Genomic DNA, 21,559 nt, shown 5'->3' on the forward strand with positions numbered 1-21,559 from the left:
AAGGGCCCAATGTCATCAAAGCAACTCTGAAAAAGAAGAACAAAGTTAGAAGACTACATTCTGTTACTTCAAGATTATAAAGCTATGTTGTGGCATTGGTATAAAGACAGGTAGATAGAGTAGTAGAATAGAATGGGAAGTCTAGAAACAGGTCCACCTGTGTGTGAGCAACTGACTTTTGGCCAACATGCAAAGGCAACTCAGTAAAGGAAGGATAGTTTTTTCAACAAATGATATTGGAACATTTGAATGTCTATTTGTAGAAAAAAAAAAGAACTTCAATTAAAAAAAAACCCTCAAAATATAATATAAAGCTAAATGTGAGACCTACAACAAACATTCTAGAATCCAATGTAGTTTTTGTTTCTTTCTTTGTTTTTTGCTTTAAATCTCTGAGGGAGACTAAAAACCAGCCTTGGCTTTCAAGAAATTAGGAGACTTTACCTGTCTCTCATGAATTTAACATTACCTGATACTACTGACCACAGAAATCAAGAGTTCCCAACAATATTCAATTATCAAGTAGAAGAGTTATAAACAAAATAAGACCCAAACAGATTTTTAAAATCCAAGTGAATTTCAAGAACATTTTTCTCATCTCCCAACACGTCTCCCCAATTGTATCATTCTGTTGTCTCTTCCTCAATGTACATCAAAGACCTCAGCTCAAGTTTTTTTTGCAATCATTAACAGACAAGAAAGAATCCCAAATATTTCATGGTTTTAGATCCTGGCTTAAAAGGGTCCCAGAATGACTGTGAAGAAGAAAACCTTCACAGTGGGCAGAACTTTACTTATTACATTAATTTTTCTATTGTGTCTAAAAGGAAAAATAACTAGAAGACCAGATCTATGCTAATTTGCAGTAGGAAGAAAGGGATTGTCCTGAAAGATTACAAGTATATTTGTCCATTAGAAGCCTCATTAATGATATCTAGTCTGGAGGAGGCCTTTTATACCTGGAGAAAAACAAAAACAAAACAAAACCAAGACACTCACGGATATCAGCTAGCCACCAAGGACTTCACCAATAGTCTCATAAAAAGAATATAGCGGTGGTGTTGTGGATTATTTGTGAGTTCAGAAACATGGTCTTCCACTCACCAAAGCTAATTTGGTTACAAACCCAGCTAAGCACCCAATTTCCCAGCAGCAACTCCAAACTCTTAGCCACCGTAAGTAAATAAAGCTAAGCAAACAGCTTGGTTTTTGCTACCAATTGTTAAAACTAAAACATGACACTTAATCTGAATGTGGTTTTTTTCTCTCTCATGCAGGACATTTCCTTTTTTGTAAAGAACCCTATTTCCTGCAGGTCTGAGATAAAGTGTGAGAGGGGGCATCTCTCTGTCTTCTCTGTAACATTATGCTCCTGGGATCTAAATCCTCTCTGCTTGGGCTACAAATTTTGTAGCTTTTTGTTTGCTCATTTGTGTGATAGAAAAATAGGTATTGTAGTTGTGAATTATAGCCCTCTCTTCTCCTGAGAACCAGATATGTTCATAAGGGTTGGATAAAGAAACACTAGAGTTATAGCCACTAGGTTATATTCATAGTTACTATTCCATTTTGAAAACTATGAATCATTTTGGGATGAAATGCACTATTCACTCCTTTATGAAAATCTCCTACTTGTACTCCCCAACTTCTTACGCAACACAGTTGTTAAATATTGTTAAATCTGTTCAATCTACCCTAGCCTTTAACAAATTTCCCAAATGAGTAGGATTTCCAAGGAAGGCAATCCTTCATTTTGTGAAGGATTTCTCATTCTATAAAGAAAATAACCAATATTTCCCATTGTATTGTTATAAATATGTGTTTTCAAATCTCAAAAAAAATCTCACATCAATTTAGTAAGTAGATATTCATTAAGAACTTATGTATTAAGCACTTATTTACATTAGGGAACCACAGAAAAACTTGATAACCTTGGATTAGACAAAGATTTCTCAGATATGATACAAAGAGCATGATTCAAAAAGGAAAATTTGATAAACTAGACTTTAACAAAAGTAGAAATATCCACCCTTTGGGAGACACTGTAAAGAGATGAAAAGCTAAGTCCTCAAGTGAGAAAAGGATATTTGCAAATCATCTTTGTGATAAAAGATTTGCATTCAGAATGTAGAAAGAACTCTCAAAAGTCAATAAAAATCAATCTAGGGGCACCTGGGTGGCTCAGTTGGTTAAGCGTACAACATTCGGTTTTGGCTCAGGTCATGACCTCATGGTTTTGCGGGTTTGAGCCTGGCATCAGGCTCTGCACTGACATTGCGGAACCTGCTTGGGGTTCTCTCTCTCTCTTTCTCTCTCTCTCTCTGCTCCTCTCCTGCTCATGCTGCCTCTGTCTCTCTCAAAATAAATAAACTTAAAAAATTTTTTAATAAATAAAAATAAAAGTCAATCTAGTGGCACAAAATCTTAACTTCACCAAAGAAGATATATATGTAGAAAATAAACACTTGAAAAGGCAGTCAGTGCCATTAGTCGTTGGGGAAATGCAGATTTAAATTACAGTGAGATACTATTACACACATGCTGAAAAATGGCTAAAATTAAAAAGACTGAGCATACCAAGTGTGGACAAGAATAGGGAGCAACTGCAATCCTCATACACCACTGGCAAGAACGTAAAATGGTATAAACAGTTTCTAAAACAATTTTGCAGTTTCTTAAAAAGTTAAACACTTACCTGCCATATGACCCAGCCATTCCACAATTAGTGTTTTCTTTTTTTAATATTTATTTATTTTTGAGAGACAGAGCATGAGTGAGGGAGGGGCAGAGAGACAGGGAGACACAGACTCCGGAGCAGGCTCCAGGCTCTGAGCTGTCAGCACAGAGCCCGATGGGGGACTCAGACTCACAAACTGCAAGGTCATGACCTGAGCTGAAGTAGGACACTCAGCCCACTGAGCAGCCCAGGCACCCCTGTATAAAATTCTAAACATGCAAAGCAGTTGCCTGAGGCTGGGGATGGGTAGAGAGAGGTTGGAAGGGATGATTATAAACAGACAGGAGGTGACTTTTGGGGGTAGTGGGTAGTCATTACCTTTATTGAGGTGATAGTTACACAGATGTACATAAGTCGAAATCTATCAAATTGTACACTCTAAATATATTCAGTTTATTGTATGTCAATTTTACTTCAGTAAAGTTCTTTTTAAGGTGAAGATGTCTCAAGTCCCTCATTCCTTTAAGTAAACGTACCAGAAAAAAAGCCCGCATATGAAGAGGAAAGTAGTAGAAACAATCAGTTTAAAACAAGTTTAAATCCTGTTTTGATTCCTTGTGCACAACACATTGATCTAAAATAATCAGACTTACCTTTTCTCCCACATACGGCGACTGTAATGCTATTATGTGACTCAACTAGATGGTGGAGCTTTACAGATTGCTGAAAAAGAAGAAAGGAAAATGGAAAAAAAGGCTTCTCTATTGGAGGGTAAGTCCCAGGTATTAATTCAGTAAAGTGCTAGTCTCTTTAAAGACAGAGCACGGACTTGTTCCCAGCTGAATGCACTGGCTAAAAATGAAAGACTAAGTAGCCCATTAGTCACCTGAAAAGTCATCCAACTTGCTGTGCTGTTCACCAGCAGTAAGAAGCATGTGTTCTTTGATAGAAAGAAATTTCCCAGCACGCTCTGTTCACTCAAAGTAGTTTTTGATGACCATACATTTGTGTTTAGTTCTTTCAGTAGAGAACATCAAGAACTTTAATCATTCAAGATATATGTTCATACCTAAATAGCTTTGAGAAGTGTTATTTCAGTTTTGAGTTATCCCACATCAGTGTTCTTAATCTATAACTTTGTAAGAGTTTTAGTGGTGCCTACTATTTCCTCTTTGTATATGTTGTTTTCATATATGAAATACACAGGACTTTGAGAGTCAATCAATAAGAGGATATAAAGGAAATATACAATAAAATTACATTTGATTTCACATTTATTAAGAAACTCTTGTGTAAAAGAGGAGGGCCTGGGTGGCTCAGTCAGTTAAGCATCCAACTTCAGCTCCGGTCATGGTCTCGCAGTTCGTGGGTTTGAGACCTGCATTGGGCTCTGTGCTGACAGCTTAGAGCCTGGAGCCTGCTTCAGATTCTGTGTCTCCCGCTCTCTTTGTCCCAGCCCCACCCATGCTCTATCTCTCTCTCTTTCAAAAGTGAATAAACATTAAAAAAAAGAAAAGAAAAGTAACTACTGTATATAAAAGACCTATCTGGTTCTAGGGGTTAAAAATCCTTTTTTTTTAAAAAAATGTTTTTATTTATTTCTGAGAGAAAGAGAGACAGCGTGAGCAGGTGAGGGTCAGAGAGAGAGGGAGACACAGAATCTGAAGCAGGTTCCAGGCTCTGAGCTGTCAGCACAGAGCCCGATGCGGGGCTCAAACCCACGAACTGCAAGATCATGACCTGAGCCGAAGTTGGATGCTTAACTGACTGAGCCACCCAGGCGCCCCACTAGGGGTTAAAACTCCTAATCATTTAGTGTATTCACTTTTTTTTGGTTCTGATTTTGCCATTTATGATACCCCCTAAACCTCCTAGCATAAATCATTTATAAATCTGATTAATATGTCCTAAGAATGATTAATAGAGTAATACAAGGTGAAAGAGTGTTCTGCTATTAACTTATGCTTTTATTCATTTTTGCATTCACTCAACATTTATTAAACAAACTTTCTGTGCTAGGGACTATGCTAAGAGGTACGGATAGAATGGTCCAAAAAAAAAAAAAAGACATAGTTCTTACTAACAAGGAATTTACATCCCACTGGGAGAAATATATTTAGTCAAATAACCACAAACATAAATGTATCATTACAATCAATAATAAGAAAAAAAATGTGCCTTTGGAGCATATACAGCCAATAGAAGCAACAACAGAAAGCTTTCCTAAGTAAGTGACTTTGAATCAAATAGGTTGTTGAATTTATAAGCCTCAACCCCAAAAGAAATACTTGGACTGGAAATATACATAAATTTGAAAGTCATTTTAGAATTCATTAGTATATACAGCTATCAGAATAATGAAGACTCAATATACTCACATGAAAAGGCCATTAAGCCATATATTATGAATAAAAATAAAGCAAGATAGGAAATTATATAATGATGTTATCTTTTCCATAAGAAAGAAAGAAAAAAACAAAGTACATCTATTTGCATTTCCTTGATTTGCCTAAAAACTTTTTTGGAAGAAAACACAAGGAACTAAGAAATGTGATTGTACAAGTGGAAGGGAAGAGAAAGATAGAACATACATTGTGTATGAGGTAGAGTATACACTGTATAATTTGCATATTGTTTTGCTTTTGAGACACTGTCTCCCCCACAAAAGGCCAGGGAGAGGAAGATAAACTATAAAAAGTGATTGAAAATGAGCAACTAGAGAGGATGGAGAGTGTTGTCCCTGAAGTCGAAGGGAAAGAGCACTTCAAAAAGAAGCAATGGGCCAGTTAGCTATCAAATGCAACTGAGAGGTTTAGGAAAGGCTTCAGGGTGGAAAAAAAAAAAAAAGTGTCCACTGTGGGAGGGGAACCATGAAATCATCAAACAAAAGACCAACAGTCCAATAAAAATTAATGAAGGACACAAATACAGTTCACAGTGAAAGAAAATACAAATAGCTGAGGACATGAGCTAGAGCTCAACTTGTAATGCAAAACATGCTGTTGAAGTTATGTGATTCTATTTTCACTTATATTGGCAAAGATAAGGGAAGCCAACACTCATCTACTGTTGGGAGGAGTGTAAATTAGTATTACTTGTTTAAGATGCATTTTGATAATGTCTATGAAAATAATATACCTAGTTTATAATTAAGTAATTTCACATATAAAAATTGTATGCCTCCATATCAATATATATAAGCACACACATATGAACTTTTATATCAATATTTATATGTAATATAAATTACATATACTTATAATTTATACATATTTATAAACACATATATATGTGGAAGTGTGAAAAGATACACGTGCGAGAATTGTCATTGTTTTAATAGCAAAAGACTAGAAGCAATCTAACTATCCATCAACATTAAGACTGCTTTAAAAAATTAGGGTATATCTAGAGAACATATTTGTGCAGACATGAAAAGATATGAGGATAGATTAAGTGAAAAATGCAAGTGCACACAGTGTACATAGTGTATTTCCGCTTGTGTGAAACAAATTAGTGCATATGTGTTTAATACTGCTCAAGGTTATAAAACATCTGATCCCAGTAGATGTCTTTGGAGAGGGAACCTGGACACTGGGAGATCCAAAGTGGGAGGGATATTTACTTTTTATTTGTGTTCTATTTGAACTTTTAAAAAATCATGTCCATATATTACTATTAAAAAAAAATAACTAGTTTAAGAAAAGAATTTTTTTAGTTTTCATTTTAAAAAGTTTATTTATTTATTTTGAGAGAGAGGGAGAATGTGATCAGGGGAAGGGCAGAGAGAGAGAGGGAGAGAGAGAACCCCAAGCAGGCTCCACACCCAGCGCAAAGTCCAACATGGGGCTCAGTCCCATCATGAACCAAGCTGAAATCAAGAGTCAGATGCCCAACTGACTGAGCCACTCCAGGTGCCCCTAAAAAAGGAATTATAACCACCAATGGCCTTAACATTATAGTGGTGACCTTAACAAGAGTTCTCTAATGGAGTCACAAGAGAGGAAATCAGGTCAATACAGTGAGAAGAGACCAGGAGATGAATAAGTGATGAGAGCATGCATAAAGAAGTTTTGCTGTAAAAGGAAGAAGACAGGTAGAGTAGTAGCTAAAGGCAGAAGCAGGGTCAAAAGAAATGATTGTTTCCTCACTGGAGCACATTTACATGCTAACCAGAAGGCCCTTAGGGGAGGGAGTGAGGAGGTCATTCAATGACCACACAACACCCTGAGCCGGTGGGAGAGAATGCTATGGCAAGCACTGGCAGAGGGCCCTTTGTCCTCTATCATGGGAGGGAGGTGGAAACAGGGTCATTTGACAGTTGGAGAGTGAGGAGTTGAGCAAATTCCTGTCTCCTAGCTTCTATCTTCTTTGTGGAACAAGTGTTGAGATTATCTGCTGAATTAGAGGAGAAGTGGAATATGAGATGAATATGAGATCTCTATCATGGAGAGATAGTTGGGTTGAATTCTTAATTTTGAGAATGGGAGAGTACATTCACCAGGGACATACAGAAAGCTTGCCCAAATGAAGATGGAATACATGGACTTAGAGTGTGATCAACCAATCTGTTTTACATGACTTTTTCCCAACAGCACCTAGATCCCCTGGTGTGGGCAAAAAGAAAGCCAAGAGTTGGACTCAGGCTTTGGCAAATAAGTACCGACCAACCGGAGAGGGCAAAGAGTCATTATTAAAGAGACACTTCCACCTTCCACCCTCTTCAAGATCCCACAGTATTCTCTGTACATATCTTTTCACTTCTTCACCATTCATAGAGATTTGTAAATTCCTCTGACTGATCAGCCTGAGTAAACTTAAGAGAGGAGAAAAAATAATTTGGAAGGTTAGGAATCGGGATGTAATGGAAGGAAAAGGACTAACACTTTTCAATACCAATATTTGTGCTCGATATTTACCAACTTGGTCTCGTTTATTGCGGAGTGGGCAATGGCGATTTCCTGAGTCTTCTTTCTAACAACATTTCAATGGAGTTCCTACTGGCCCCTTTCAGTGGCCACAAGATGGATAGCAAAAAAAACTCACCTCTCTGAGATCATATACCGTCAAAGCTATGGACATGACGGACATGATTATGATGGCAAGAGCATATTCCTTATAGTCTTCACTAAACCACAAGCAGACACTGAAGAGTTGAAATATGTAAAATGGGTTTAAAACCTGTTGGCAGACACAAAAAAGGAAGACAAGGAGGGTATTTAGTCTTTACACTGAGCTATTCATTGACTATTCTCATTCGCTTTCCTAAGCATCTCTGTGACATCAAACACCCCACACAATATTCTCATTCTTATTATATTTATTCAGCAATTGTCATGTGCCAGACACAGTGCATAGCAAGTTTACCTGAATTTTCTCATTTAATTACCATAATTACCTTATTACCCAGAAGCTATTACTTATCTCCATTTCAAAGATGGAGAAGCTGAGCCTCAGATCTTAAGATCTGAGCAGTGAGATTCTTGAGAAACTTGCTGAAGGTCACCCAGCTGCAACAATCACAGAATAGGGCTTGAACCCTGGAGCACTTACTTTTAATCACTGCTGCACCTTATCATTTACAAAGTAGTGTCTCATGGGTCCTCATGATGACCATCACAAGGGTGTAGGGTGTGGATATTATCAGGTCCAGTTCATATGTACTGGCCTTCAGAAGGGTGAGGTATTAGTTCAGGTTTACAGAGTTAAAATGCTCTGGAGTCTGTTGTTCCTCCCGAGGAAACACTATCTGCCATCTTCAAAGCCATCAAAGTACCTTAGATTTATGGATAACTTGAAGACTACATTTGCTCATAAGTAGAGAGCCATGCTGAAACTGGGAAACTGTCCATGAACATCTAGAACACTGTAGAAGAAGGTAGAGTCTAGCGCAAACAAGACATTTTGCACCCTTATTTAAATGCGTTCTAGTTGATTTCCATCTGTCTACGATGGGAACGGTAATCTTTGCCTCTGGTGAGGAAAGGAGCACACAGAAACATTTCCTATCAGCTTCTTTTGCTTCCTTTCTTACTAGAAATATTGAGAAAATACCTTTAGTTTTCTATGGTTTTTTTAGAAGCAAGTGGGAGTAGAAGTGGAGTTCAGAAAAAGACCCCGAGTACAGTGGTATGGTTATAGTTTCATAATAATCACTGCAAAATGAAAAATTAGCTCAGTGGTAGACTCAAAGAGGAAAAATTTAACTTCTAAAATGATGGTCAAGTCCTTTTTTTTCCTCCCACACAAACACTGAGATCAAGAGAACTAATAAGGCCAAGCTAATGCTTTTCTTCCTATAATTTTAGATGCTGAGGAAATTGTATATGTTGCCCATAAGAAATGTCTTGAGTTTTTAAATTTTTATTGTAGTTTCACAAAGTTGAGAAAGGCTAAGAAACAGAGGATTAAAAAGGAAAGAAAGAGAAGAAAATAGGTTCACCCGATTATTAAAGGATAAGTAGACACATCGTCGGATCTTATACCTTGCCAGGCAACGTGTGCAAAAGATGGTCTCTCAGAAAAAGAGTAGGAAAGAGATATGAAGAAACTATACTTTGTATTTTAAAATATCACAAATTACAGTTACTTATTAGCAAGTAGCATTCCTGATTGTTTGACTAGAACTAAACTTCTTTATTTCTATTCGGCACCAAGAGTAAGTCCTGATTACCTCTTTGATGAGTAGTTTCCAAATTGGAGTGATTTCAACATCGATAGTATTAGGCCCGCATATTAACCTCCTACCGGGAGAGATCATAGATCAGTCAGTTGCAAATAATAAAAATGAACCTCATTTTTCACTCATTCAAAAAAAAAAGGCCTATTCACTTTCTTACAGTCAAGGTAAGCCTCCCTTGCTGCATAATATCCCCATCTTTCTCGAAATAACTGAGGAAGGGAGGGCGGAGGATCCCAAGGGCAAAAGCAAGAAACATGATCATGTTGCATCTACTGAATTAGATTCTTCCTGAGGTCTAAATATTTTCCTCATGGCAACTTGGGTATTTAATATTAGTCATTGCCTCGTTCAAGTAGTTTCCAGATTGGCACTCTCTCACCTCTGTCCCCAACTGTGGCTCTGTGGATGCATTTAATTTAACAATACTGAATAGACCATTACAAAGCTTCCTGATATTGACCAGCTAAGATAATGATATGCTAGGCTCTCTATTGGTCTAATGGCAACGATCCTTTTGAGCTGATGTAGAAAACAGTAGGCATCGTACCGAATCTCTTGCTCTTCTCTTGTTAGACCTGATCCGAATTTGAGATGTATCTTGGCAGAACTGAGCCAGTCTTCCAAAGAACTAAAAGAATAATAATGAGAAAGACCTATTTAGAAATAATATTTTTGCAATAAGTCTCTCTCTTTTGGATGAAAGTGCTGAAACCACTTACCCAATTTTCTGGAACTGTCCTTCTAGGTTGTTCCAAACATATCTTATTTTCTGCACTTTTATACATCTCACCTGCAAAAGAAAAGTACTAAGAAAGTCTCTAGTTTTGGGGTCAGTAAATACACAGCAGTTCGGTGGCTAAAGAAACACCTTGGAAGAAGGCAAAAATAGAGTTCTAATATAACTTTTAAAGGTTATCCTTTCCTAACTTACTGCAACTTTCCCTGCTACACAACTGGCATTCTTACTTAGAAGTTTTCATTCAGTAGACGTGTATCACACGTGGGCTTACTATACAGGTAAGTATATGAGTAAAACTCCATCTCTGCATTCCACTAGGTTATTGATAACCTAACAAAGGAAGAAAATATGTTACAAAAGTGAAAACTATACCAGACAGTCAAATATATACATGTCAAAGAAATAAAAATATAATCATGTAAAATGTATAGTATCGAAATACTGTAGAAATATAGAGAGAGCAGATGACCGAAGGCATCATGGCAGTGATGGCATCCAAGCTGCCCCTTGAAGGACTGAAAGACTTTTGCTCAGATGAGAAGGAAAGAGGTCATGTCAAAGAGATTTTGCACAAGTCAGTTGTGAGGAGGGGCAAATGAGTGGGTCTACTTGACTGCAGACTGGAGAATGAGGTTGGAAAGATAAATAAAGATGAGAGTGTCAAGTCTCAAATGCTAGGGTGAAGTATCTAGGACTTTGTCTGTGGGCAATGGACTTTTCAGAGAAAACTACAGAAGAGACAGTGAAAAGGATTAGGCTAGCAGCAGTTTCTAGAAGAGTCGGGAGGTTATTGCAAGAAAATGTATTCCAGGACATGAGCGTCTGATGTCAGCAGTGAAAAGGAAAGGTAAGGTTAATGCTTATGGCAATGATGCCCTCCTGTTTCTGATTCTTGAAGCAACTTTATATGTGAATCTGAATTTCCATTAGCTGGTGGCCTGAGCACGAGGAGATACAATGCCATATTGTTATGGAACAATGGTTATAACCTCATTTTGCCCGTTGAAATTAACTGGAAGCTTTAAAAAAAGTACTAATGCCAGGGTCTCACCCCCAAGAGATTCTGACTTCACTTGTCTGGGGTGCAACCTGGGCATAAATATTTTTAAATTTCCGCAGAGAGTTCTACTGTGCAGCCAAAGTTGAGAAACCGTGTGTTCCTTTTATTTTATTTTTTTAATGTTTATTTATTTTTGAGAGAGAGGCAGACTGCAAGCAGGGGGAGGGGCAGAGGGAGAGGGAGACAGAATTGGAAGCAGGCTCCAGGCTCTGAGCTGTCAGCACAGAGCCCAAGGCAGGGCTTGAACCCACAAACTGTGAGATCATGACCTGAGCCAAAGTCAGTCGCTTAACCAACTGAGCCACCCAGCTGTCCCCTACAGTGTCTTCCTTTTATAGTTACTCTGATAATTGTGTCCTTGAGAAACTCAAGTAAATTTCTCTGCACCTTAGTTTCCCCATGAATAAATTGAGGCAATTGAGCAGATTATCTCTAATTTCCAGTGCGCTCTTCTGGGTATGTTCTATTCCTAAGAAGAGTGCATCAGTATAATCATTAGATAAATTCTAGAACTGAGAAGAGTGTACAGCTGAAACCTAATAAGTGTTCAATACATGTGTGTTGGTAAATAAGTGAATGAATGCTTTGTACAACCACAGGACAACTAGAAATAGAGGTAAAATCCCTAAGTTCCAAGCCCGGGATACATCAAATCAATCTTAATTCTATTCAATAAATATATGTATGTGTACACGAACGTGCACGTGCATGCACACGCACGCACATATTCATAGTTACTCAATAAAAGCATTGAATACTGTATATTTTATTTTACAGAATGGATATATTTCAACGAGATTGGTTGCAAAGTAACTTAAAAAAATAAATCCTATTTTCCAATTGATTTTCAGTCTAAACTTGGAGTGCACTGCCATTGGGAGCAATTGTTCTTTCACAAGCTGCAAGCTGGAGACAGGAAACAGTGTCTGAAGGAGACTTGCTGTCACGGTCCACCTCGCAACCTCACGTTTCCTGTCTCACACCTGCCTGTTTTGTTCAGTCCCTGCAACTTTGCAAACAGAGCTGGACTGTAGTCACAGCTTATTGAGTACATGGGGGCTTTTCACACATCCTCTTTAGTCTTTTTCATCATCCTCTGGTAGACAGATATTATTTTCACCTTCATTTCAGCCCTGAAGTTCACATTAAGTCTTTTGCCCAAGATGGCCCCTATCAAGCAGGAGTCAAATTTGAACTCAAGCCCAACTGGCTCCAAAGTCCAGTCTCTCAAAGGATAGAATGTTCAAACTAGTCTCAGAAGAAGATCTGAAAAATCCCATAGCTGCCAGGATTCAAGCTGCATCAAGTGCAGGGTGCCTCCTTTGTTCATTCTATAGGTTCACAAATCTGGGTTAGAACATTTTTAAAGGACACACTATAGGAGAATGCGAGGGCCCTGCTCAATCAGAGAACCTAAAACCAGAGGATGTGACAGCACAGACTGAGATTGTGAAGCTTAGAAAACATAACAGACACAAAACATCAGCAGATGAAGGCAGTCGTAATGAGGAATAAAGAGGTTCCTGATAAGTTTTGCCTCGGGCCAGAAAATAGAAGACTCCATTACCTCCTGATAATTTCTTTTTTTTTCTTTCAAAAAAAAGTTTATTTATTTATTTGGAGGAAGAGAGAGAGCACAAGCATGAGTGAGGAAGGCAAAGAGAGAGAGGGGGGGGAAGGAGAGAATTGCAAGCACGCTTTGTGCTGTCGGTGCAGAGCCGGACGTGCGTGGGGCTCGAACTCAGGAACTGTGAGATCATGACCTGAACTGAAACCAAGAGTCAGGTGCTTAACCAACTGAGCCACCCAGTTGCCCCCCCTCCCCGGTAAGTTCTTGAGGCCATTCCTCACAGAGTGAGAAGAACGACCCCATCAGAGACCTTTCAAACTATCTTAAAAATCCCCCTAGCAGGAATCATCTGTGCCTGGAGTTTCTCTGCTTCCCTCATCACCTTCAGAGGCTCTGGACACTGGATAAGAGGATATATGGCACAGTATTTGCATGGGATGGAGTTTATTTGCCCACTTCCTAGGACTTCAGAACAGGAAATTGTAATGAGGACGTCAGGGTTGTGTGGTGGGGTGATTTTCAGCTTTCTGCTCCGAACCAGGACGCCTGCCCCTCCCCAGGCTTCCCGCGCCTCATTTCTTGTTGGAACACGTTGTGAGAGCGTCCTGTTTAACAGGTTAAGCACTGGGTTTTAGTTTTGCACGCAATCCCATGATAATACTTAGGCTCTTCGTGGCCTGCCTTTATAAACCTGACCGAGCAGATCTCCAAACTCTCCCTGAATGGCCTGAATGGTTATCATTTGGTCTTGTTGCCCTTTTGGCCTTCGCCATCAGTATTGTCAAGGCTGAAGCCCACAGCTTCTCCTCCATGTTCAAGGAGAGTTTCAGTCCTTTACAAAAGCAGCACATCACAGTTCACAAATCACCTTAGTGTCCATCTTCTCATCTTAGGTGTACCACAGCCTGAGGAACAGGCGCAGAAAGGGTTATTGCTCTCATTTTAGAAATAAGAAGCTCCAGGCTCAGAGAGAAAGTAATTAGCCCAACCCTGTAAGCCACATGCTGGTAAATGAAGATACCATCCTGCTGCCAGACGTTTCCATTTCAAGACCTCTGCCCCTTCTTTACATTGTGTTTATTTGAGCATTTCTTCATCGTTTTGTCCACTTATTAAAGAAGATGGAGGTCAATAATCATGGGAGGGCAGGTCCCTAAGGTTGAATTGGGATGCCCACTTTTCCAGGTGAATGACCCCCTGACAGATCATGCAATCTGTTGGTTGAAGGTGTTTGACCTCTTTTGTTTTTGTCTGTTTGGGCAGTTAAGATGGCCGGGTGATAACAATTGACAATAGAGAAACTGCTTAGCAATCGAGTTTTATTAGTTTAAGAAACTGACCTTGAGCTCATAAAGCTAATCTAAACAGCTGTCCACACACACATAAACTTCAGAGATAAACAGTCTCTCTTATAAAATCCGTTTTTAATATGAATGTTAACCAGCCATAAATCCAACTAGTACTAATTTAAAATGGAGAAGAGGGAGTAACCCAAACACATTTGAATGACAGAACTCAAAATGAGTTCATTCTGCAGACATCAGGAAGTCCCTGGAATGTTTCTGGGTGATCATCTTTACTATAAAAGAAACCTTGTTTCATAGATTATCATACAGAGGGCTTGATTCTACTCAGAGCTAACGTGTACTAGGTATCTACTATGTACTTCCCACTGTAATGATCTTTGTGGCCTTTAATTTATTGAATGCCGTCAATGAGTATTAGAGGTAGGCATTAACATCATCATCTTATACATGAGGAAACAGAAGTTTGAAAGAGTTTAGTAACAGAACCAAGGCTCTACAGTTTAGAAGGATAAAGCTGAGATTTGAACTCAGTTTTGTCCAGCTCGAAAGTACATGTTCCTTATAATGTTCTGTGTATACTGTCGAGGATTGGTGTGATGGAGGATCTGAACTTAATCTTACATCTTGGGGAGAGAATTCAATTTCTTCAGCATTAGCAGTTAGCATAAATGTACTAACCTTTAGGTCTGGCTTTCTGATGGCTTTATTTATGATGTCCTCCTCATCTGTGATGAGAGGCTGGTCAGGAGTGACACCAAACGTGCTGTTTAATGATGACAGGTAGATCCACATTACCTTTTTCCACGAGTAAGTGTGGAATTCATCCTGAGGAAATAGACACCAAAACCCCCATGAGGTAGCGAGAACTCATCAGGCTAAAATCCAACCTGAGACACCTCACTTTCATATAATCCTGTAAGTTTATGGACTTAATAAACATTCTGCACAAAGTTGTATGCCCATGAGAGCTGGGAGATATAAAGCCTTGAAGGAAAAAGCCTGTGGTCATTTATTGAGGGATCTGGGTATGAATATGAGGCAATGGCATATATAGCAAAACTTGAGAGCAGGGAGGTAAATTCTCAGAAAAGAGCCTTTTTTTTTTTTTTTTTTTTTTTTGCTATTACCTTCAAATCCCTGAGGCCACAGCCAGAGGCAAAACATCACAAACAAGCACTCAAAAGGGTTTCTGTAGGTCCCTGAGGTTGAGGACACCGGGTCAATTAGACCATCCCAGGGATTCCAGGCTTACCTTCAATTCTACCTCTTCCAGGGGGAAGGAGGGGCTATCACTATACTCACTCCAAAAGATCCTAACTGTCCCTCTCTTGTGCTCCTAATCACTTTCTGTCTTGTATTCTCCCCGTTCTTCTAGACCATCTGGAAGGTAGGAACCCTGTTTTATTGTCCCTTATATCCCCATCCATGTGGTGAACTGTGACCTGCCCAGTGAGAATGAGTGGATGTTTGTCCACACCAGAATGTAGGGACTGAAGGTGCCCAGGGGTAACTGTCAAGGGTTAGCACTGGTAGGATCGGGGAGACACCTTCCCCCGCGTCCCTAACTGCAGCTGCTTCCTTCGCATTCACTGCTGACTTCATCAGAGAATAAAACTAGAGTGAGCAGCACTGGGTTACGTAACAGGTACCACAATGGTCCCCATAGAGACTGATGCCATAATAACTGTGGTTGTTATCTGAATGGGTAAATGCTACGCATAAAATCCACTGGGATGCCTGATACACCTCAGGAGCTAGGAAGGACAGTGAGAGAAGTCAGCCTGGGAAGCAATTTAATGCCTAAGGAATATAGGTCAGAGCTGGGACTTGTCTCCACCACACCCACGCTTGCTGAGAAGGGTGTCCCAGCTGACACTGCAAAAGGACAGAGACGAGGAGATATGTTCGTTGTTTGCAGCTAATCTCTTACATTGATTCTCCTCCAGAGAAGCCCTTCTCCATGCCTTTGCTCCTTTGGCTTCCTTAGCCTAGAATACACATTCTCCTCTACTCTCTTTAAGCCTCCAGATGGCTAGATTTGAACCTTCCTGTAGGACCCAGCTCGAACTTTATATATGAGAAATGCTCCAATTTCTCTGGGTGATCTTTCCCCTAAACTATAAGGGTACTTGAAATTCTTACCACATTCTACCTGATCGCATTCCTCTTTACCTGTCCACCTTATCACTCTTCTTGGACTGTGGGCAGGGACTGTGCTTGGTGGGTATCTGTGCTCAGCCAGACCTAACACAGCTTCTGAGAGACAGACAGAGACTGAGACAGAGAGAGACAGAGATGTAGGGTGGAGGAGCAAGAGGGGGAAGCAAGGCAAAGGATGTGAGGAGGAAAGGGGGGTAAGATGAGAGAAGAGAAGGAAAGGAAAAAAGAAGGGAGGGGAGAGGAGAAGAAAGGGAGAGGAAAGAAACAATAGAAATTTGAAAGTTAATGCATTAATTCTAAAAACCAGTAAACTTGACTCTTACCCTCATTTAAAAAAAAAGATAATTAAGCCAAATTAAACCAGATTTGCATAGAGTTACCTTCAGAGCCTAAAAATGACTAACGATGGCTACATTTTTAGTGACTGAGCCACTGAACTTGGGCATGTTCTAAGGATAGGCAACAATTCCGTAGAACACATCTTGACATTGACATAATTCACCATTATAGGGCTTTGCCTTTGACCACTTAGGATGTTTTTATGAGTGAGTTTCTTGTGAATGTCAAATAATAATAAAAATAGTTAACGTTTATTTAACATTTATGTTCCAGGTGCTCCATCAGCGAGATTCAGACGAGGCCAGTCTGGTATAAGCAGCAAGAACCAGGACCTGAAGCCAGGTCTTTCCACTCTAAATCTTGGCTCCTTCCTCTTCGTTTCAACAAGTTGTCCATGGCTTCTGTGGCTTGTGAATGAAAATCACCTTGAATTCTATACCATATAACAAATAGCATCCAGTTTCTCACAATCTCTGCTCTCTTGGCAGCAGAGAATCTGATTCCTAACACCAAACTGTCACCCTTTGGCCCTGTGTGACAGCAAACAGATGTCTAGACTTATAATGCCTAAAAAGGGAACAGCAAAGAGGAACACTGGAACTCCCAAGCCCTCCGAGGCCTGTGCTAATCCGATGCACCAACTGTATGACTTAGTCTAGGCAAGTATGAGACCAAAATTCATCTATAGGCCTTCATCTTATTATATAGCCTGTACCATAATTAAATCAAAGGTGTTTGGGTCTATGTGCCTTTAAGTTTATTTCTTACCCCTAAGCTCTGTAACCCATAATTCTATATAATGAAAAGTATAGTTCTATAGGTTAAGGAAAGATACTTTAATGAGACAATGATCTTTCTTAGAGTAAGGCAATGATATTGACTTTTATTTACTGCTATGTTAAAGACTCTGTAAAACCATTCATATTTTTTAAGAAATCTACCCAACTTTTTAAGGAAAAATAGGGCAAAGAAATAGGGACACCTGGGTGGCTCAGTCAGTAAAGTTTCTGACTTCGGCTCAAGTCATGATCTCGCGGTCTATGGGCTCGAACCCCACATTGGGCTCTGTGCTGACAACTCAGAGCCTGGAGCCTGCTTTGGATTCTGTGTCTCTCTCTTCCCCTCCCCTGTTCATGCTCTATCTCTCTATCTCTCTCAAAAATAACTAAATATTAAAAAAAAAAAAAAGAAATGGAGAGAAAAGCGTGTCAGTGTGAGGCGGTCACTCCAGGCAACATCAACTTCTCCTAGTTCTCAGTGTGGTATTATCCAAAAAGGAAAGAGCACAGGCTCCTTCCTGAGCCGATCCCAGCCCTGAATGATCTTGAAAATCATGGCAACTCTCTGAGCTAAATTTTCTGCCTCCGGCAAGTGGGGATGAGAATACCACATTTCATGGATGCTTGAAGGATTAAACGCAATAATATATAATGCACCTGGTCCAAGGGCTGACCCTTAGCTGAGTGCAACAAATGCTCCTTGGCCTCTAGCTCTGGGCCTCCTTTTCTGCAGCACGTTGCTCTTGAGCTCTTTCTGTAAATAAGAACTCATTCTCCCTTGGAGGAAATGTGGAGAGTCTCTGAGAGTCTTCCAATTTATTTTTCCTTCTGAAACCGAAGTATTTTTTACCTGGAAATGGCTATTTCCACTTTACGCCTGTTTCCCAGCTCTCTCAAGTAAGTTAATGATCCTTAAGAGACTTAAGTGCCTCCCAGGAGCTACCACTTTAAATAACTGCTTTGTAATGCAAATAATCCAAACCATTCGCCTGGCAAATCTAGACTTTTAACACCTCAAGTCTCAGAGAGCAGGCGTTACCTTCTCTTTCTCAAAAGAGAATTAACCTGCTGACTTCTGAGAGTAGAATTTAAAATAACTCAAGAGCACGTGTCAAAGAACTGAATGTAACAGAAGACCTCTGTGTGCCCTGGACAGAAAGACACAGGGGGGAAAACCTGGGAGGTTTTGATTTCCTGTGGCCTTGCCCTTTCTGAACTTGGCAATGCCAGGCGAACTCTTCCAGCACCAAGCGAGTGGCCTTGTTTGTCTTCTTACAACTCTTTGTTATAAGCATCTTCTCTGTGGGAAATTCAAAGTAGTGTACTGGCCACTTTAAGTTCATGACAACGTGGCTCACCTTCTTGTGTAGGAGTTTGTGACACAAAATGTACCCCGGAGCTTGCCTGAAGAAGGAAAGTAACCAGTTGCAAAGTTCCAAAGAGATACCAGGACTCCGGTACTTTTCACTAGGAGGTGGATGGATACGGCGCAAGGCTAAAGAGCATGAACTTTCTTGCTAAGGCAAAGTACTTAGAGGATTTTGGATGGATGAAGTAATAATAACTTACATTTCTCAGGTTCTTTCTAAAACAGTGTGCTGCCTTTACAGCCCATGACTTTGGCAAAATACTATTCTTTCTATATTTAAGTGGTCTTTTTTTCTTTCCTTTCCCCCACTCTTGGCCAGACCCCCTGATGCTCTTGACACCCTGACCTCATATTCCCAAAGTTGCGTCACTGGAAAAAGTGGACATTGGCTAGAATGTGTCGGATTTAGTCATAAGATAGAGCAAGAAAGTTCTAAGCATTGAAAAAATCTCACACAAAATTATTGTCTCAGTACTCTTGGAATATGTTGACGAAAAAAGGGGATGGGATGGTAGAGGGGTGGACAAAAGAGTGGGGTTATATGACAAAGCAAAGGCTATATCTATATCTATGTTGAAACTCTGAACAACTCAGCGTACATTTTTGGAAAGACTGAGTGCTTTGTTGGTTTTTTTAACGATCATTTTCTGAGGGAAGAAGGAGTAGTGAGTTAGCTGGCTCATTGTCTGAAACATCGGAGATGCAGTGTGGAGCAGGAAGTAACAAATAAAAAATGAAAATGGGTTTGAAAAAGTGTGTAGTAACCAGTGCCCATGAAAAGACTCCTTGCCAGGCCCAGATTTCGTCATGGCATCTTACGTGTGTTTCTCACTGATATCTCAAGGAAATGAGGCAGGTACTAGTGTTAGCCCCTTTTAACATATGAGGAAGAGGAAGTGGAGGCAGAGTGGAGGGTAAGTGACTTGCCTAATATGTTCTGATTCCATATGTTGAAGTCCTACTGCCCTGTGTGACTGCATTTGGAGACAGGGCTTTTAGGAAGTAATTGAGGTGAAGTGAAATCCTAAGAGTGAGATCCTAATCCCATTGGGCTGGTACCCTTATAGGAAGAGGAGGACACCAGACAGCTCTCTCTGCCACGTGAGAACAGAAAGAAGGCAGCTGGCCATCTGCAAGCCAAGAACAGAGGTCTCACAAGATACTAAGCCTGCCAGCAACTTGATCTTGAACTTCCAGCTTCCAGAACCGAGAAAACAACTTTCTATTGTTTCAGGCACCCAGTCTGTGGTGTGCTATTATGGCAGCCTGAACTAGCACATTGCTCAAAGTAGGTCAAGAGCAACACTGGGAATGAAACCCAGGCAGTCAGACTCCAGACTCTTCTCTTCAACTGTTTCATACTACTGCCTCTGTGCAGCCTGCTGACTGGCCAGGAGATACAAAGATCTCCAGTTCCAACTCCAGCTCCGTTCTCAATAGAAGTTTTTCTTTCGCTGCTTACAGCTATGGGACCCTGAGCTCTTCTCTGAACTTCTCTATGCTTCTCTCTGTAAATGGGGAAAAAGTAATTTCTACCAGAGTAGACCAAATGAGGAAACATATATGCAACTGTAAATCACAATGCTAATGGCCCTGTGTTAGTAATGAAAACAGTATGGTACTGGCACAAAAATAGATGCATAGATCAATGGGACAGAATAGAAAACCCAGAAATAAACCCACAATTATATGATCAATTAATCTTCGACAAAGGATGAAGGAATATGCAATGAGTAAGACAGTCTCTTCAAATGGTGCTGGGAAAACTGGACAGCAACATGCAAGAGAATGAAACTGGACCACTTTCTGACATCATACACAAAAATAAACTCAAAATGGATTGAGGAACCGAATGTGAGACCTGAAACCATAAAAATCCTAGAAGAGAGCATAGGCAGCAATTTCTCTCACATTAGCTGTAGCAACATTTTTTCTAGATATGTCTCCTGAGGCAAGAGAAATAAAAGCAGAAAGAAACTATTGGGACTACATCAAAATAAAAAGCTTCTGCACAGCAAAGGAAATAATCAACAAAACGAAAAGACAACCTGCTGAATGGGAGAAGATATTTGCAAATGACATATCCAATAAAGGGTTAGTATCCAAAATACATAAGGGGCGCCTGGGTGGCTCGGTTGGTCAAGTGTCCAACTTTGGCTCAGGTCGTGATCTCAAGGTTTGTGGGTTCAAGCCCCTGCCTCGAGCTCTGTGCAAACAACTCAGAGCCTGGGGCCTGCTTCAGATTTTATGTCTCCCTCTCTCTCTGCCTCTCCCCAACTCTCTCTCTCAAAAATAAAATAAACATTTAAAAAAAACATTCATCCTAAAATCCATAAAGAATTAGTACAACTCAACACCCAAAAAGTAAAAAATCCAATTGAAAAATGGGCAGAAGACATGAACAGACATTTCTTCAAAGAAGACATCCAGATAGACCATAGATACATGAAAAGATGCTCATTATCACTCATCATCAGAAAAATGCAAATCAAAACTGCAATGAGATATCATCTCATACCTGTCAGAATGGCTAAAATCAAAAACACAAGAAACAACAAGTGTTGGTGAGGATGCGGAGGAAGGGGAACCTTCATACGTTGTTGGTGGGAATGCAAACTCGTGCAGCCACTGTGGAAAATAGTATGGAGATTCTTCAACAACTTAAAAATAGAACTACCCTATGATCCAGTAATTCCACTATTAGGTGGAAAAAGGTGCCAAAAACTAATTCGAAAGGATATATATCCCCCTATGCTTATTGCAGCATTATTTACTATAGCCAAAGCCCATGTGTCCATCAATACATGAATGGATAAAGATGTGGCATATATGTGTGTGTGTGTGTGTGTGTGTGTGTGTGTGGCATGTATATATATGTAT

General features: G+C 39.8%; 1 protein-coding gene across 1 annotated transcript in view; it reads right to left on the reverse strand.

Moving 5' to 3' along the window:
* Positions 1-21,559, reverse strand: part of ATP13A4 (ATPase 13A4) — a 120,158-nt gene that overhangs the window by 59,037 nt on the left and 39,562 nt on the right. The window contains exons 3-8 of the mRNA XM_039230349.1: positions 14,711-14,857; positions 10,076-10,146; positions 9,904-9,984; positions 9,348-9,417; positions 7,721-7,855; positions 3,331-3,400 (exon numbers count right to left, since the gene is read on the reverse strand). Coding sequence (XP_039086280.1) covers positions 3,331-3,400; positions 7,721-7,855; positions 9,348-9,417; positions 9,904-9,984; positions 10,076-10,146; positions 14,711-14,857 — 574 coding nt within the window. The remainder of the gene's footprint in view (positions 1-3,330; positions 3,401-7,720; positions 7,856-9,347; positions 9,418-9,903; positions 9,985-10,075; positions 10,147-14,710; positions 14,858-21,559) is intronic.

Source organism: Hyaena hyaena, unplaced genomic scaffold (assembly GCF_003009895.1).
Source record: "Hyaena hyaena isolate Hyena2069 unplaced genomic scaffold, ASM300989v1 scaffold_45, whole genome shotgun sequence".
NCBI lineage: Eukaryota > Metazoa > Chordata > Mammalia > Carnivora > Hyaenidae > Hyaena > Hyaena hyaena.